Source organism: Erinaceus europaeus, chromosome 7, assembly GCF_950295315.1.
Source record: "Erinaceus europaeus chromosome 7, mEriEur2.1, whole genome shotgun sequence".
Lineage (NCBI taxonomy): Eukaryota > Metazoa > Chordata > Mammalia > Eulipotyphla > Erinaceidae > Erinaceus > Erinaceus europaeus.
The window spans coordinates 85,807,228-85,826,942 of NC_080168.1; the positions used below are offsets into that span (position 1 = coordinate 85,807,228).

The 19,715-nt window shown below is 38.5% G+C and overlaps 1 protein-coding gene across 7 annotated transcripts in view; it reads left to right on the plus strand.

Moving 5' to 3' along the window:
• The window catches only part of LHFPL6 (LHFPL tetraspan subfamily member 6), a 294,740-nt gene that overhangs the window by 93,319 nt on the left and 181,706 nt on the right, over positions 1 to 19,715 (plus strand). For 6 of the 7 annotated variants that reach the window (XM_060194900.1, XM_060194902.1, XM_060194897.1 and 3 more), the window contains exon 3: positions 6,262 to 6,333. The exons of the other annotated variant lie outside the window; for it this stretch is intronic. In XM_060194900.1, coding sequence (XP_060050883.1) covers positions 6,262 to 6,333 — 72 coding nt within the window. The remainder of the gene's footprint in view (positions 1 to 6,261; positions 6,334 to 19,715) is intronic. 7 annotated transcript variants of the gene reach the window in all.

Genomic DNA, 19,715 nt, shown 5'->3' on the forward strand with positions numbered 1-19,715 from the left:
GTGGGAGCTCTGACTTCTGTAATTGCTTCTCCTATTTGCTTGGATGTTGGCAGGTCAATCCATAGTCCCAGTCTATTTCTGTCTTTCCCTAGTGTAAAGACTTTCTTATACATTCTGGACAGAAGCTTTTTATCAAATAAGTGTTTTGCTAATATTTTCTCAGTCTGTGACCTACCTTTTCATTTGCTTTTGAGCAGTGATTTTTTCAAATTATTTTTATGGGAGAAAGATGGTTTCCAGTGCAGTCACTGACACATGAGTACAATTTTATATCTCCCTCTGCAAATTTCCTGCAGGCACTCTCACCCACAACCCAGGTCCTTTTATTTACACATTATTAAGCACTATGCATAACAAAATGCCCTGTGTACTTCAGCAGTTGCCATTTTTCTCTCTCTCGCCTCCAGGATTATTGCTGGGCCGCTGTGCCAGAACTATGAATCCACTACTCCTGGCAGCCATTTATTTATTTATTTATTTATTTATTTATTTATTTATTTATTTATTTTACCCACAGTGGATAGGACAGAGAGAAATTGAGAGGGGATGTGAAGATGGAGAGGGGAAAAGAAAGACACCTGCAGACCAGCTTCACTGCTTGTGAAGCAACCTCCCTCCAGGAAGGAATGCAAGGGGTTTGTACCAGGATCCTTGTGTGGGTCCTTGTGTTTTGTACCATATGCACTTAACCTGGTGCACCACTACCTGACCCCTGTAGTTGCCATTTCTCTTGACAATCCCTGGTTTATTTTACAAAAGCATGGTAATAAAGAGACAGAATTATGATTAAAAATCACTTTCTCCCCTTATATACACCATGGGCTTATGAATAACTCTATAGTAACTTTTAGCATGAATGAATTTAATTTTTCATTTGATAGGACAGAAATTGAGAGGGGGAGAGGTAGGAAAGAGGAAGAATGACACCTGCAGCATAGTTTCACTATTTGTCAAGCTTCCCCAGTGCAGGTGGGGGCTGGGGAGCTTGAACTCAGGTATTTGCCCATGATAAGGTGTGCACTCAAATAATTTGGATCTATACTCCCAGTGAGGGGAGAAATGATAGGGTAAAGATGACCAGAGGACTCTGAACTCTAACTTCATCAGGACCCAGAGAGAGAAGGGGAAAATGGGAGGGGCATTTGGATGTAGTAATAGGTTTATATGTGACTTGGAAAGGAAGAGAAGATTGAACTTAAAACAAATGGGCAAATGTATATAAAATAGACGGGAAGTTGTAGAAATAATAGTTCACGCATATCTACAACCTTAGGAGAACTGCTGTAGCTTACAGTGGAGGGATTGGGGATTAAGCATTCTGGTGGTGGGAATTGTGTGGAGTTATAACCCTGTTATCTTGTAATTTTTTAAATTAATATTACATCACTAATAATTTTTTTTAAGTGTGCACTCAATCAGGTGCACCACTACTTGGCCCCTTGAGCATGAATTTTATTCTGATCTTAGAAAACAAAACTTTCCCAATTAAGTAATACTAAGGAACACTTTCCTCAGTGACTTGTCTTAAGAAAGATGACTATATGCCTCATAACTAGTGGATCTCAATTGCTAGCTATGAGGAGATATGTTGCCATTCAAGCAAAGATGCCATAGAATAGGCCATTTGCCCTTTCAGCATTTTGTAAATATTCAAGTGCTTTTTTCAGGTTGACTTTCGATTTGCTTGTGGAACCTATGTTTTCCAAAGATTTTCTGCTTACGTTGTCAGAATAACACCAGTCAGACAAGCCAGGAAGGAACCAGTCTCTGGTTCTTAAATGTTCTTAATCATTTGTCAGTGGAGAGGAATGTGTGCTTCAAACTCCCAGCCTATATTCTATCCTTAAATTGTTTGAAGTGGGTAATTTCCCAGATAATGCTTCTCTAATATTCTGTTTAATTTAATTTGATTTAATTTAACTTAATTACCTAGATGTGCTCTTTGGAAGCCATCTTTCATAGTTCTTTGTGACTACCTTCTCCCTTCTTATCTTACCTTAGTAATTGTTTTATCTGGGGAGGTAAAGCCTTTAAATCATGTTGATTTTTCACCTGTGAGTTCGGTGCACAAGGTAAAATATAAGCATCCCCGTTTTCCAACAAGAAAAAAGGCTTAAGTTTGTCTCTGTGATCTAGCATTATATTGTATTGTGGATCAAAAAGGGTTTGGAAGTCTTTCCAGAAAGCAAGGATATTAAAAGTTAGTAGAATAGACGGGTTAGCTTGTGAAGTGTTCATGCAGTGAGTGGAATATATTGGAAAGGGAGTTAACAGGAAAATAGATTTGTGGAGGAAACTGCTAAGTGGTTGCTGTTAGGGCAGATGATGTGAGGCAGGGGGTATGTTTGAACTGGAATGGTAGAGCCAGTGCAGGAAAGACTTTTTGAACCATCTGTTAGTCTTACAGCAGTAGGAAGCCAAGAAAAGTGCCCCCAAAGAGGAGTGGTGCTGTCAGATCTTCAGTATAGGTACCAGTTGGGTTGACAGTAACGAGATTGGAAGCAGAGTTGTCTGGTAGGAGACCTATAAGGAGGTCAAGGAACAAGAGAGCAAAATATGGGGTAGAGAAGATGTAAAGTAGGGGTGGAAAGAGGACCAAACAAAAATAGTTGTTATGAGGTGCCTGACTGAATATCACAGGTGAAGGATAGAGATTAAGTTTTCTTCCTTCCTTCTTTCCTTCCTTTCTGCCTGCCTGCCTGCCTTCCTCCCTCCCTCACTCCCTCTCTCTCTCTCTCTCTTTCTTTCTTTCTTTTTTTCCCCTCCATGGTTATTGCTGGGGCCTGATGCTTATACTACGAACCCACTACTCCTATTGGCCATTTTTTTCTCACTTTCATTGGACAGGATGGAGAGAAATTGAGAAGAGAGGGGCCAGGCGGTAGCATAGTGGATTAAGCGCATATGGCATAAAGCACTAGGACTGGCATCAGGATCCCGGTTTGAGCCCCCAGCTCCCCGCCTGCAGGGGGCTTGCTTCACAAGCCAGGAAGCAGGTCTGCGGGAGTCTATCTTTCTCTTCCCTTCTCTGTCTTCCCCTTCTCTCTCGATTTCTCTCTGTCCTATCCAATAACAATGACAGCAGCAGCAACAATAAAAATAACAACAACAATGAACAGCAAGGGCAATAAAAGGGAAAAAATAGCCTCCAGGAGCAGTGGATTCCTAGTTCAGGCACTGAACCCCAGCAGTATCCCTGGAGGCAAAAAAGAAAAAAAAAGAAAAGAAAAGAATTGGGAGGAGAGGGGAAGATAGAGAGAGGGAGTGACAGAGAGACACCTGCAGACCTGCTTTACCACTTGTGAAGTGACCCCCCTGCAGGTGGGGAGCTGGGGGTTCAAACCCTAATCCTTGCACTTCATACTAGGTGCACTTAACTCAGTGCATTGCCACCCAGCCCCTGAGATCAAGTTTTCTAGCTGCCCGTAGAAATTGCTACTTCCCCATTAAAACAAAATGTTCAGCTTTTTAGGTAAGCAATGCCTAATGCAAAGCTGCCCGATTTCCAGACTGATACAACCTATTTTATAGCTGTCTTCTTAATTTCTATTATAAGAAAACGCCAACATAATTGCAAGCTTATTGTATTAAATAGGTTATAGATACCTCTGATTTTTTTTGGGGGGAGCAGTGCTTCACTGAGGTTTCAACTACTCCAGACTGACTTTTTCAGGTAGAGAGACAGAGAGAGGCAGAAAGAAAGACAATATAGCATGTAAGTGTCTTTCAGTGTGGTAGGTGCTGGCTCCTAACTTGGGTCATACCCATGACAAAGTAAGCAAACTATCCAGGAAGGGCTGTCTCGCTGGCCCTCCCGTGATCTTATTTCTCACTAATAAATCTTTCCAGCAGAATTGTGGCAGAGATAAGTCTCCCCTCCTCTGGAAAAATTTACATAATTTTTCAGGGCCATGTTATTGTAAAAATCCAACAGTACTTCTAACAATATACTCATTATGTACAGGGTCATTATACAGCTTAAAAGCTGATATTTCAAAAACAGCCTATTTCTATAAACCACTTTCTAAGACATAAGACGTAACAGTTGTCCTCTCTTGCTCTCTCTCTCTTTTGATTCCTGGTCAATTTAAATTAAGATTCTGAAATAATATATTTAATATATTACAAAACTATAATGTGATTTTTTAAATAAGTTTTCTACTTTACTACCCAGTGTGAATGATAAAATACGTTCATATGAAAAAAATGTGATCTTGTATATAGCTTTGTATTTTACTTCAGCTACTTTTATGACCTTGAGACTTGGCAGGTCTGTACATTCCCATCCTGCTCAACCCATTCCTTTTTCAACATTTTTATGAACTGTCTTAATTCTGTTTTTTTTAAATCTAAAAATATGAGTCATGATTTAGGTTTCCTCTTATTAATGAATTTATATATAAAGTGCCTTTTTATTACTTTTTTATTGACCCTCTCTATAAAATCCTTTCAAGAACTAAGTCTAGTCAAATTTCATGATATCCCATGTTCTATAAAGATATATTACCTGCAGTTTCAATGGTAAAACAGAAATGACTAGACTAGAGTTTTCTATTATAGGAAAACTTTTGATAGCCAGTCTCAAGCCAGTGGTGCAACTTAAATAAAGCCTCTGCATATTTTATCTTGACTTCTGTTTTTACCAACTCCATCTTGGAGAGAAACCCAAGACTATGGGGACCATTCTTGAAATGTTCATTTAGAAGTATCTAGATAGACACATCCATTTAATGGCAACTGTACCTACCTATAAGAGTTACTAACCTTACCTTTGCAATTTAACTGAGCCCCATTTTCCCAGTGACTTAGCCACTGAAGTTATTTTACATGAACCCTCTGAGGACCTGAGTGTGTGCAGTGTAATTTGGTAAAGTACCGAAATACTGATGTGCTGAGCTAGGAACTTGTGTTTTTTAATCCTCATGGAATATGAACTAGGAGATACTGAGTAGTAAACATAAAGACAATCAGAAATCAAGAAGGAAGGGGGAGATAAAGAGGATGAGATACAGAGACACCTGCAGCACTGCTTCACTGCTCACAAAGCTTTACCCCTGCAGGTGAGGACTGGGGGCTCAAACCTGGGTCCTTTTGCATTTTTATATATGCTAACCAGATGTACCACTACCCAGCCCTGAGTCCACTGCCTTTTCCACTTCCAAAGTCCATCAAGTGCTAATCAGTTTGGGAGTGAGAAATCTTTATGCAGTGCTCTGGCCTCTTTCTCTGTACTTTCTCTCTGTATCACACATTAAAATAAAATCAGTAAAATATTTTTTTAAATCAATGAGGGGCTAAGCAGTTATGCACCCAATAGAGAACACGTTATAGTGTACACTGCCCAGCTGTGGTTTATGGTGGTCCTGGGGACTGAACCTGGGATCTCAGAGTCTCAGGCATGAAAGACTTATGCAGAATCATTATGCCCAAAAGCTGTATCCCCAGCTCTTTTTTTTTTAAAGTAAGATCTTTGGTTTGAGTTACATGATAGAGAAAAAACTAGCTGTATAGGAAAACCAGTTGGCAGATGTTATGACTCTCAAAGTGAATAGGAACCATATGCTGTTGCTATTCCAAATGCAAAGAAAAAAAAAAAAAGAACTAAAAGGTTAAGGTAATGCATATTGCATATTGTGACAAAGTATGCTATTTGCTTTGAGTCCAACATTTACTTTTAAATGAAGGTATAGGCCTGGTATCAGCAAACTATGGATTGTAGGCCCCTGTTTTTATAAATATAACTTTAAGGAGACAGTTGTGCATATTCCTCTGTGTATTGTTGATGATTGTTCTTGTGCTACAATAAGAAGGTCAAGAAAATGCAAAAGTCCATATGGCCTGTGAGACCTATAATATTTACTACCTTGCCCTTGCCCTTTACAAAAAAAAAAAGTTGTCAATCCTTGAGGTAGATTAACAACCCAATCTTAAATGAATAAATCACATTTTATATCCAGATGTTTTAATGTAAATTCCAGCTCTCATATTCTGCCTCTTTTTCAGTAGATATCTCAAAATAACTATTTTTTGTAGACAAAATCATTGTACAACCAAAAGTAGTAATTAATTCCTTAATTAATTTGGTACCAATTCACATAAAATTTTTTTCTGAAAAATTTCCACATTATAATTGAACTCTGGTTTGCCATATTAAGAGTTAATCTGGATCTATGACTTGCACCTGATGCTTGTGTCTCTTGAATCTCCAGCACTTCAGATATGCCCCCCTTCTTCTTTTTCATGATACTGATTCCTGAGAAGACCATTACATTTGTTTGGTGGGATGTATCACAATCTGGAATATATCTGTTTGCTTTGGAAGGGAATCATCTAGTAAGTTCCTCTCTGACCTGTATTTATAGTAAATTGTATGTTAGACCTCAATTGAATTCCAGTTAATCATGCTTGTCCAGAAATCATCAAAGTGCTTCTCAAATCTGTCAGCTTTGAAGATTGTGCTGTTATAAATGACATTGAACTTGACCATTAGCTTAGCTAACAAATTATTATCATTACTATTTGTTGTTATTGTTATTGTTGTTGTGACTTCCTTGCTCTGGACTGACTTTTTCATATAGTGCAGTGGAGGCTAGACCTAAGTGAGCTATTTTTTGAGCCAACAAATTATTTTTAAAAGTAAGAACAGGGACCAGGTTGTGGGGCACCTGGTTAAGCGCACACACATTACAGTGCGCAAGGACCTGGGTTCAAGCCTCTGGTCCCCACCTGCAGGGGAAAAGCTTCACGAGTAGTGAAGCAGGGCTACAGGTATCTCTCTGTCTCTCTCCATCTCTATCTTCCCTTCCCCTCAATTTCTCTCTGTCTCTATCTAATAATAAAAGTTTTAAAAAAGAATTAAAATATTTAAAAAAGTAAGAACAAAGAAGTAACAATACAATGCAAAAAATTACAAGAACTGGACCTTGCAACCTGGTACCTGTTGTCTGCTTTTCCTGTCTGTCTTTCTGCATGATAACCTGATTTGGACTCTCCATGTTTTCTCACTTGATTTGTCCCTGGATTATCTTCTGACTCAGTGAGACTGTAGTAATGGTCTAGTAGAATGGGGCTCAGTCTAGGTTCCTGATAACTGTACCTTGTTTGGGTTCAGAATTGGTGACACATTTGCTTTTGTTGTATTTCTCTGTTTTTAAGGGATAGAAAAGCAAGGCAATGATTATAGATTGTGGAGACTAATGAGTAGATGTGAAGGGAATCTAAACCAGTTGTGATTGAGAGGGTGAGGTAGATAGAGTCCGAGGCATTATGTTAATGTTTTCAATTCAGCAATTTAAAAATGTGAGTATAGTTTTAAAACAGTGGAATTTTCTAGCATGGAACATTGTAGAGAATTGCATGAAATAAATTGGATACATAAGGATAGCTCTTGTCTGTGGCAGGTGTACACCCTGTAATGTGTGACTTTTGGAGATAGACTTTCTGTGCATTTGTTTGTGATTTTGCCACATAACTATTATTCCTTTAATTTGTAAACTTGCAATTTACAGTCCACATCTTGTTTTCTTTGTTCATCTAAATAATGTGTGTGTGTGTGTGTGTGTGTGTGTGTGTGTGTGTGTTTAGAGCTTCCAGTGATCTATTCTGTCCCATTATTTTCAGGCAGGATTGTGTTTGTGGTCCTTGCAACAGGAAGCTCATGCAAAAGGTGGGGAGGCACTGCACACAGAAAACAGTAAATGAACTTTAAACATTCCTGAAAGACTCAAAGGGCTCCCATCAGTAGGAAGACAGTTAATCAAAATGACAGGTGCAGAGGTACAAGCCTGTCAGAGGGAACATGCTGAACAGCCTTGTAATGACCTCAGGGAAATGTCTGAGTTTCTTTTGGATCTTGGATGTATTAGCATAGGTATAGAGAGGAGCTAGCTGAGGCATAGGAGTTGAAAAGTAAAGAATCATGTCTCACTGTTTGAGTGGGAAAAAAATTCCTAAAAAAATACTTATCAATTCCTTATGATGAACTCTTGAGTAGTCAAAGGTCAATCAGAAGAGGGCTCATTACTGACTCATTTCCTAGCATGCTAGGGTAAGTAGAGTTTTAGTTGTATTCTGTAGGCTATGCTTAAGCGAGCTGGGTAGAGTGGGTTCACTAAAGAGTGGAAAAAGGAAGGGATCAGGTATAGGTCGAGAGAGATATTGGACAGGACTGTAGGTAGGACATCTGAAAAAATACTTCATGATTGATTGAATATGTTTATTCTAGTCTCTGTTTACTTGAGTTATTAATTTGCAATATTGATGTTCTCTATCTTACTTATACTATTTCCTTTCTTATGCCCCACATTTAGTTATGTATTTACTGTAGTAACTAAGAACTAGAAACTATGACTCTCAAGAATGACGTGTCATAGCAAAAGAAAGATGTTCTGTCTCTAAAAGTTTCAGTTGGATTTCTTGTTTGCTTTAGTTTAGCTGTAAAATTTAACAACATACATATCCCTATGGATAAAATTTCAAGCAGATAAAAATTGATGGCCAATAAAATATAATATGTACACTGCCTCTGAATTTATAAAACACCTGAAATTCCCATTTAATGATATATAATGGCCTTGATTACCTACTAATATAGTTTGTAAAAACCTAGTGACCTGAAATTTGACACTGTTGGTAAGATATTAGACTCTCAAACATGAGGCCACAACTTTGATCCTCTGCAGAACATGTGTCAAAGTGATACTCAGGCTTTTTTCTCTCTCTCTCTCTCTTTTATAAATAAATAAATCTTCAAAAATATCTAGCTTTATATTCTTCTGAATAAATTTTATTTCCATTTCTTCCACCAATGTATCTCTTTTTTGTTAAATAATTAATAATAATAATAACATTATATATATATATGTTGAAGTTTCATCTTCAGGTATTTAGAATGTGAACTTGTTTTGAAGCAGGAGATATAATCAAATTGCATTGATGGTATGGGCTGTCACCCAATATGATCAATGGCCTTATAAGAAGATTAATTTTTTTTTTTTGCCTCCAGGGTTATCATTGGGGCTCAGTGCCAGCACTAGGAATCCACTGTTCCTGGTGGCTAATTTTTCCATTTTATTAGATAAGACAGAGAGAAATTGAGACAGGAGAGGAAGATAGAGAGGGAGAGAGACAGAGAGACTCCTGTAGACCTGCTTCATTGTTTGTGAAGTGACCCCCTTGCAGGTGGGAAACTAGGGTCTGGAACCAGGATCCTTGCCATGGTCCTTCCACTTTCCACTATATGCACTTACTTCATTCTGAAGTAGAAAGCAGTCCTGGAATGGCAAAATCATGTATATGTGAGGCCCATGTGGAGTATTTACAGACTATACAAATATTTACTTTTATTTCCTATTCCCTTTCAACAAATAACAATGTTACTTACAAGTTTTGAATCTTAAGTTTTACATTTAAAGCAGACCTTTGAATTCCTTGCATATCAATATGTGTAGAGCTACTTCATAAAAGCAAAATTTAAATTTGGTGTATAAAATTTTTTTGTTAATGAATTCCGCTAATTGTTTCTTGTGCAATTACTGGGTTGGAGTAACATCCAGCCGTATATGGAATATTTAGCATTACTTACCATGCTTTGAATAGTACCATGTACTATGTGCTGTACAAAATGGTTTAAACATTGTCTTTAACCTGTTCATGGGTGGGAGAAAGAGGATTTATAAGGGTGCTTCGATTTCTTTGGCCTAAAGTACATAAAACAAACATTTGCTATTGGAACAGGATCAAATTCCTTTTTCGCTATAGGCAGTTGAAAAGAATTAAAAAAAAAATGGAAGTTTTTATAGTTCTGGTTCCTGCCAAACTGCCTTAAGGTTAGTTTTATGTTACAAGTCTTATCTCTTGTCTTTCATTTGTCATCACTGAAAAAACATTATTTCTTTGGTGCTATAAATCTAATTTTTGTCTATATAGAATTTACTCTTACCAGAGCAGTGTCTGGTCTTCATTTTCCAGAACATTCTTCACTAGGCTCAAAGCAAGGGTACACATGTATTTTATACAGAGAATGTGAATCATTTATGTGCACAACCTATCACACTGCCCTAAAATTATTATGCCTGACACTTAAGAGTTGTACATGGATTCTTTTTTTCCCTGTGTTGAGACATTGTACATGCATATTTTTACTACTCCTAGGCTAACATTTCATTCTTTTAATGAGAAAGAAAGAGGTAAAAAAGGGAGGGAGGGAGGGAGAGAGAAAGAGAGAGAGAGAGACTGAGAGAACACACATATCACTGGACCCTTCCTGGGCTGAGGTGTTCCTATGCGGTGCCAGGGTTTGAACACAGACCAATCTAGGAAGTATACCTTATCTAGTAAGCTGTCTCAACTATAGATTCTTCACCAGAAACATGACAGCTGGGAGTTGGAAGGATATCTGTGGCCACAAAGGAAAGGGGAAATATTCATGACATCATCTGTTGTGCTTCAGACATGGATGTTGAAGACCAAATGTCTTCTGACCTGTGAAAGGCAGGAAAATAAAAGGTCAACAGTTGTCAAAAAAAGAAAGAAAGAAAGAAAGAAAGAAAGAAAGAAAGAAAGAAAGAAAGAAAGAAAGAAAGAAAGAAAGGAAGAAAGAAAACATCTTTATTCTTGGAAGAGACTTTAACAGTAGAGAGAACCCCCCTTCTGGTTTAATTGCTTGTAACTTTGTTTGAACTATGTGGCAGCACAGACTGATGGTTTTGCATTAGCCTGCCAGCTAGGGGGGTTATACCAGCTTCTTTTGCAGTGTATTTGAGCTGGTAACCAAGTTCTGTTTCATGTGACCGGAATGGAAGTGATGTAGTGTAAAGTGATTTATTAGTAGCTTGGGATTGCAGTGTTAACAGGTTTGCCACTGTCTTGTATCTTCTTGGCCTATAAACCACTTGTCTCTGTTAAAGAGGACTCTATATCCATTTTGAGTTGCTTCAGATGTTAATCCCCTAAAAGGCAATAACATTTACCTTATTTTTAAGATATGGAGGAAGTATTTATATTCAATCCTTTGAGCTATATACATGATACAACTAAATAGGATCAGCATTTGTCTTCAATAATAAGCTATTTTACCTCTTTATATTATTTGGATCATATGTAAGATTGTTCTCTTAAGTTATTGCAGTATTTTTTTAATTGTTTTTACTAAATAAATTAATGTTTTATAAGACAGATATTGTCATGAGTACAATTTATTTTTTATTTAATTCTATTAGTGATTTAATAATGATTGACTAGATTGTGGGGTAAGAGGGGTACCATTCCATACAATTCCCACCACCAGAGTTCTGTATCTCATCCCCTGCACTGCAAGCTTCCCTATTCTTTATCCCTTTGGGAGTATGAACCAAAAATCTTTGTGGGGTGCAGAAGGTGGGAGGTCTGGCTTCTGTCATGCTGGACATGGGATTCAACATACTCCCAGCCTGTTTCTGTCTTTCTTTAGTGGGGCAGAACTTTGGATAGGTGAGGTTCCAGGGCACATTGGTGAGGTCCTCTACCCAGGGAAGTTAGGTTGGCATCATGGTAGCGTCTGCAACTTGATGGCTGAAAAGCATTAAGATATAAAGCAGAAAAAATTGTTTAATAATCAGGAATCTAAAGGTAAGAGTATAGCAGATGAAATTTGGGGTCTTCATGTTGGAAGAAGCTGGTAGTGTTAGGTGTGTCAAATGTCTGCATGCCATTCCCACTACCAACTGAGGTCCTCCTCTTCCATCATGCACTGGGTCCTCAACAGCCTCTCAACTCCCTCCTATTAGTGCCCCCCCCCCCGCAGTGTCCTTAACTTATATGATTTTTTTGTATTGGGGTTTCAGGGTGGCACACCTGATTGTACAGACACATCACAGTGCACAAGGACCTGGGTTCAAGTCCCCAGTCCCCACCTGCAGTGGAGGAAGTAATACAAGGGGTGAAGCTATACTGCAGGAATCCCTCTTTCACCCTCTCTCATCCTCCCCTCTTTATGTCTCCCTGTCTCTATCCAAAATAAGTAAATAAAAATATTTTTACTTAAAAAGAACAGTCCTGAAATAAAAAAAATAATTGAATACCCATTCTTTGTGTGTGTGTGTGTGTGTGTATGATTTATTTTTTTTCTTTATTGGGGGGATTAATGTTTTACAGTTGACAGTAAATACAATAGTTTGTACATGCGTAACAGTTCTCAGTTTTCCACACAAAAATACAACCCCCACTAGGGCTTCTGTCATTCTTTTCCAGAACCTGTGTTCTTGTATCTCTCCCCCACCCCCAACCCCAGAGTCTTTTCCTTTAGTGCAATATATCAACTCCAGTCCAGATTCTGCTCAGTGTTTCCTCTTCTGATTTTGTTTTTCAACTTCTGCCTATGAATGAGATCATCCTATATTCATTCGAAGACCCATTTATGCTTAATCTGTTGCTCACTGGAGAGTCATGGCACATTTCTGACCAGTGCAAGCATATGAGGTGTCGTTCTTCAGGAGACCCAATCTGAAGTCAAGAGAAAACCTGGTTTGAGGTGTGCAAATACTGGAGAGAGGCTGAGTATCAGGCAGGAGGGGAGAGGGACAAAGAGAAGATGGTTGAGGGATAATTTTCAGAGTTTTTGTGTTTAATAGCCCCATTATTGGCATTGTATTTTGTGAAGTACTGGCATGTAGGCTTCCAAAACATAAGCATATAATAAAATATTAAAAAGAAGAACGCACAACATGTGAGAATGTGAAAGGCATATCCGATTTCAAGATTGCCTTTGGGCAGCTGGTGAAGAAGGACATTCAGGGTATCTTTTAAGACTTGTGGCATGGGGTCAGTTGTCCTGTAACTTTTTTGTGCTTGAGTGCATGGCTAGCAGATGCCTTAAATTATGAAAATATGTCTATATAGTGTTGCTTGTTCAGCACAGGTTGCTTACTATTTAGTTGAATTTTTGATACTTTTAATGTGAAGGTGGAAATTCTGCTTAAGAAATTTGTGAATTGCCCAGGCCATAAATATCTAGTGTTGTGCAGTTAATGTAGAGCTAAGTTATGGTAAGTTCTCACTCAGTGTCTTCAGTAAGTTCCTGGGAACCTGAACTGTAAGCAAAATGACATATTACATGGCCAGTTTCATTATTAGCTAAGTAACAAGAGTTAAGGTTCTGTGACAAGTTCTTCATTGCAAGAATATCACCAGAGTTCTAAACAGACACCAAGCCTTTCTAGCATCGATAATTCATATTCATTCATTTCTAACTTGTTTATTCCAATTCTGGGCCTTTGTGCACTAAATCAGACTGGGATCACTTATTTATTTTCAATTGTAATTTAATTTTAACTTTTTGTCAGGGCAGGAGGAGATAGCAAAATGGTTATGTGATCAGACTCTCATGCCTGAGGCTCCCAAATCCCATGTTCAGTCCCTGCACCACCATAAGCCAGAGCTGAGCAATGCTCCTGTAAGAAAAAATAATAATAATTTCAATTTTTATCATTGTTGAGATTCCACTATCCTAGGCTGGCTTTTTTCAGACAGACCATATACTAAAGCTTTCTCCAATGTTGGCCTAGGTTGTGCACATGGCAAAACAGGCACACTATCCAGGTGAGTTATTTTGCCTGCCCTTAATACTGGGACCATTTAAACATATCAGTGAACTTGAAACACACATTTTTGGGGATGTGGACAGAAACAAAAGTGCCTAGAGGCATCCTGTCTCTCCACCTCCAAACCATACACACATGCAGACATTGCAAAAGCACAAATTCCATATAGATGTGGCCCTGGTAGGAATAGTTCTTTCCTCACAAACAATATAATAAAAGGATGTTGAATGAAATAGTCTTATTTGAAGACCTGTGGTACTTGCAAGGCATCTTACCAGAAACCCAACCAACTTTTTTCACCTATATACATCTGGGGCTTTGTAGATTTCTAATTTAATTTTGGCCCTGAACCCTGTCACATTTTTATTTCTGAATGTGAACACTTCCTTCAAGCCCACAAATAATGTTCAGACTTGAGTAGTCTGGAATCTTACCAGAGCCTCAAGTTATATGATGTTGATGTAAGATCACCTCTTTCATATTTTGTAGGTGTGATATGATTTTTCTTCTTTGTTTTTTATAAGTTTGTGTGTTCTAAGGTGAAATTTGGACTGGGTGTGGAGTATTGTACCAAAGCAAAAGACTCTGGAGGAGAAGGAGATGGAAGGCGGTGGAGAGGGTGTTGGGATCTCCAATTTACCCTGGAGAAAAAGAGCCTAAGTTGGAAGTGGGAATATTTTACAGATACCTATCACAGGGAGAAGAGGAGTCAACAACCATACTTTAAATAATTATTTCCTCAGTAAAATGATTTGGTTAAAAAATTTCAACGATGCACATTAACTTGAAAAGGTCTATGTGTTTAAACAAGAAAAACTAAAAATAGCTGTCTACACAGCAATAAAGAGGGTTGTTAATTCTCATCTGCATGAGGGCAGGGGTGGGAGGGGCAGGCAGTGGTTCACCAGGTTAAGCTCACATAATACGAAGTGCAAGGACCTGCTTAAGGATCCAGGTTCAAGCCTCACCTGCAGGGAGGTCACTTCACAAGTGGGGAAGCAGGTCTGCAGGTGTCTATCTTTCTCTTTCTCTCTCTCCCCTCTCTATCTTCCCCTCCCTTCTCAATTTCTCTCTCTCCTATCAAAAAAATTAAAACTAAAAAAAAAAGTAGCTGAAGGAGTGGTGATTCATAGTGCAGGCATCAAGCCCCAGCGATAATCCTAGAGGGGAAAAAAAAAGTTCTCGTTTGCATAAAAGCTACCAGTAACTGTTTTGTCTGTTTGTTTTTATAAACTGGGTATGATTTATGGGGGTTGGGGTGAGTGGCTGAAGGATAGTGTTTAATACTGTGTTGTCAGAGTATGGCCCACTTCTACAGAGTTTGAAATACTAGTTCTTAAGTTGTGCCAATAAACTTTCCTCATGTAGATCATCGGAAAAAAGCAGTAGTTTGTTCATTAGCTGTGTTGTATGCTCCTGGCATGAGTTAACTTGTGAATAATTACTCTGGGAAAAGCCAAGGCAGTTAGATGCATATTGTGTGTAATGCTGTATATACCTCATGAATACAGCTCTTGTTACTAGGTTTAATTAACTGAGTGTCCTCTCTATCTACAGGGGGCAGTGGTTTCAGATGGAGTTCCTATATGATCTCTTGTCCCCAGGTAGTTTTGACAATAAGTGCTCTTTTTTTCTTGTAAAGTGGGGCTTTTTCTAGATAGCCACACAGAAAATATATTATCACCTTATAGTGATATTATATGATATATATCACATAGTAATAATTATGTGGCATAACTATCTTAGAGTGTAGAGTAGTGTTACCTATGTGATTTCTGGATCTTTTTCATCTTGCAGTACTGAAACTCTGCTTATTGGTCAGTGATTCCTCCTTTCCCATTTTCCCAAGCCCCTCTGAGAAACCCCTGATCCTAAGAGTTTGAGCCCTCTGGTCACTTCACTTAAGTGTGGTCATGAATGCATGTAAATGCTTGTGGATGGAATGTAAGTCTTCTATAAGCATTTCCTTTTTCCCTCGTTGTGTAGTTAGGAGTTGGGATTCTCATTGCAGTAATTAGGCACTTGTCCCAATGCTGGTTAAAGAGGTTCATTGACTGTGTGCAGTGCCTTTCATTTACCTTGTCTGGGCTGTGATTTGCTCCATTCGATATGTATACTCTCCAAATAAAACATAAAAGGGGTGAGACCCTCATGCCTGAGGCTCTGAGGTTACAGGTTCAATCCCCAACACCACCATAAACCAGAGCTGAGCAGTGCTTTGCTCTCTCTCTCTCTCTCTCTCTTTCTCTGTATGTCTTATGAAAATAAAGTAAATAAAAATTAAAATAATAATAGCAACATAAAGTGAATGGAACCCTTTACATTTGTGGGCCATGATGATCTTACATACTCACTTCATGCTATTCCAGTGATGGAAAGTCCCCTCATTTTCAGTGAGATTGTAGTTCAACTTCTTTTTAGACTATTTATGTATGTATTTATTTGTTTATTTATTGGATGGAGACAGAGAAATCGAGAGAGATAGGGAGAGAGGAAGAAGGAGAGATGTAAAGAGAGAGGGAAAAGGAGAGGAAAAGACACTTATAGCACTGATTCACTGCTTGTGAAGCTTTCGCCTTGCAGGTAGAAACCAGGGCTTGAACCTGTAATGTTCAGCTACATAAACACAGGTAGGTAGGATCCCCCATAGTCTACCTCTCCTGGTCCCTTCAGGTACTCCTCTTCCCAACCTCTTCCAGTTTGCAAAAGGGACGTGGACTGAACTTCCTAAAGTTATTCTTTTTAAAAAAATTATTAGAATTTTTAAAATTAATTTAATAATGATTAACAAGACCATAGGATAAGAATGGTACAATTCGACACAATTCCCACACCAGAGTTCCATATCCCATCCTCTCCATTAGAAGCTTTCCTGTTCTTTATCCCTCTGGGAGCATGGACCCAGAATCATTATGGGGTGCAGAAGGTGTAAGGTCTGGCTTCTGTAATTATTTCTCTGCTGAACATGCGCATTGGCAGGTTGATCCATGCTCCCAGCCTGTTTTTATTTTTCCCTAGTAGGTCAGGGATCTGGAGAGGTGGGGTTCTAGTATACATTGGTGACTTAAGTCAGTCTTGTCTTTATATATGCATTTCCTTAGTAGTGTATTATTATTATTATTACGACAACGACGACGACGATGATGATGATTTAAACTGGGAACATTAATTATGCTATTCTTTACAAGCTGAACTATCTCCCTGGCTACCTTTCCCATGTTTTTTTTTTTTTTTCACCTACAGCATCACTCATTCAATAAGTCAATGATTTTGTTATTTATTGCATGCTTACTATGCACCATGCATAGTGTGAAGCACTTGAAAGTGATCAATTACAGTTTTGGATAGAATAAATTCATCCTTGGAGAAGTGTCAGCATAAAATTATCTCTTTCATGAGATTTTTTCCTACTTGACACCAACTGCAAAGCCTCTTTAAAATTACCATCACCTACCCCCTCCCCATTTACATTGAGTTGTAGTGCTTATTTTATCTGTATATTTCCTTCATCTGTACCAACAATGCTTTCAGTACAAGATCTTACTTTATTTGTTTTTCAAAAACAGCTCAGGAAGTTGGGAAGAGCAAACAGGATAGAGTAGACTAGTCCACTTGAATATCAATGCCACTTCTCATTTGCTGGGAAAGTTAATTAACTTTTCTAAATCCCAACATATTCATTTTTGTATTGGAGATAAGAGCATCACATCAAGCCTTCAATAAGGTGTATTGTCTTTGGTGTTTTTTTCTTTTTCTTTTCGGTTTGTCCTTAGTTCTCCACTGAGAATATTTTTATCCATTTCTATAGCATGTCTTTCACACTGAGAAAAAACATATTAAAGGGTGTATCCATTACTTGGCCTTCTTCATCCTTTTATGGGACACTGGCATGGTAGGTCTCATGAAATGTCTCTTGAATGAATGGACAAAGTTTGCAGATTTCTGTCATAAAATATGTTTAGATAGAAATGAGCAAAGTGGCATGAGTTTTATATATGATTTCTTGGCAGTGGCATCTTTGCTAATTAGGCATGGAGAGTCATGGCCTTGCCCTCCAGCTGTCTTAAACAGAAACTGACTGGCACCGCCCAAGTCACACATCCTTCTTTTGACAAAAGTGAGTCATCACTTCAAGTCAAGATACACATTTTTCTTTTCCAAATGAATCTAAGCAACCCAGTAAATAAATTTATTGCTCATCTTGTGTTAATTCTTCTTGCCAGAGGAGAAAAAAAATGAATTTAAAGGAAATTCCTGGAAAAATATCTGTGGACCTAAACATAAAAATCATGGTTTTATTTTAAACTTGTCAACAGGGGTGACAAGTGCAAGAATTGTAGCCCAGGTGTCCGGGAAGCAGCTCATAAATTCTCTTTCTTGGTATGTTTTATCTTGCTTGCCATATTCCCTAAAATGAAAATAATTTTTAATATCATAGAGCTGAGGGAATTCCACTTTCATTTAGAAAGGGGAAATTGTGGTGAATGAATGCACAGTGAGAGTCAGGGGCGTCCTGCAGCACCCCCCACCCAGGCACATTCAGATACTGCTGGGTCTGGTATGACTGTTCTTTTTGGGGGTCTCCATGCTGATGCTCAAGGAGCTAGGAGGGGACTGGACTGTGAGACCTCATTAAGAGTTCTCTAATTTCCCTTTCTATGTCACATGGTGCATTATTCAGAGTCTGAGTTCTTTTCAATCAGAGAATCAGAGCTCCAGGACACATTGGTGGGGTCGTCTGTCCAAGGAAGTCTGGTTGGCATCATGGTAGCAACTGGAACCTGGTGGTTGAAAAGAGAATTAACATATAAAGCCAAACAAGTTGTTGGCTAATCATGAACCTAAAGGCTGGAGTAGTGCAGATGAAGAGTTGGCGGGGCTCCATTCTGTGGATAACTAGTTGCCATATTTTAGTTATATTCCAAAGGGCCTGTGGCTATACTAGTTTTTTGTTTGTTTGTTTGATTTGTAAATTGAAGGGTAAGTGGGGAACATTCCTGATGAAAATCTGCCACTGCAAGAGGTTTGGGGAGGAGGCAGAACAGGTCTAGGGAAAAGCAGTGAGTGCTCAGCTGGCCTGTATTCTGAGTGCTGAGTACCAAGGCATCATTCTATTTATTTCTTCTATTATTATTATTGTTAGTTTATCATTATTTATTGGATGGAGACAGGAAAATTGAGAGGGTGGGGGAGGTAATGAGGGGAAAAAGAGAAGGAGAGAGAGAGAGGGAGAGAGAGAGAGAGACACCTGCACCTTCATCATCCATGAAGCTTTCCCCCTTAGGCAGGGACTAGGGGCTCAAACCATGGCTCTTGTTCCTTGTAACATGTGCTCTCATCCAAGTGTGGTACTGCCTGAGTCCACAAGGCATTCTTCTGTTTGCACTCTGGTTTGATTCAGGCTGTAGACCCTTATCTTATTCTCACCAAAAGTCAGTTAGGCAGTTTCTGTGCATGTTTGGACATCTCAAATGGGAGATGGCATTCTGATTGACTTAGAGCTAGACTAGGAACTGTTAATTAATGCTGAATAGGAGACACGTTACATACAGAATTTAGGTTTTTCTGGCTTAATTATGAGAACACAAATCTTATTTCTAACAGAAGTCACTGGTATCAATCATTCTTAAATCTGTAGTCTGACAATTTAATCAAAACCCTACTGTTACTCCATCATGACTTCCCTGGGCATATGACCTCACCAACGCATCTTGGAACCTCACCTCTCCAGAGCCCTGCCCCACTAGGGAAAGATAGAAACAGGCTGGGGGTATGGATCGACCTGCCAACATCCATGTCCAGCAGAGAAATAATTACAGAAGCCAGACATTCCATCTCCTGCACCCCACAGAGAACTTTGGTCAATACTTCCAGAGATATAGAATAGAGAAGTTTTCAGTGGAGGGGATGGGACACAAACTTTGGTGTGGGAACTGTATGGAATTATACCCCTGTTATACAATCTTGTTAATCATTATTAAATCAGTAATAATAATAATAATAAACTAAGTCCTTTTGCATGTGCAAAGAAGTTCCTAGGATGTCTTACTAATGTCTTACTTTTATTCATTTAAAAATTTTTTTATTTGTAAAAAGGAAACATTGACTAAACCATAGGATAAGAGGGGTACAACTCCA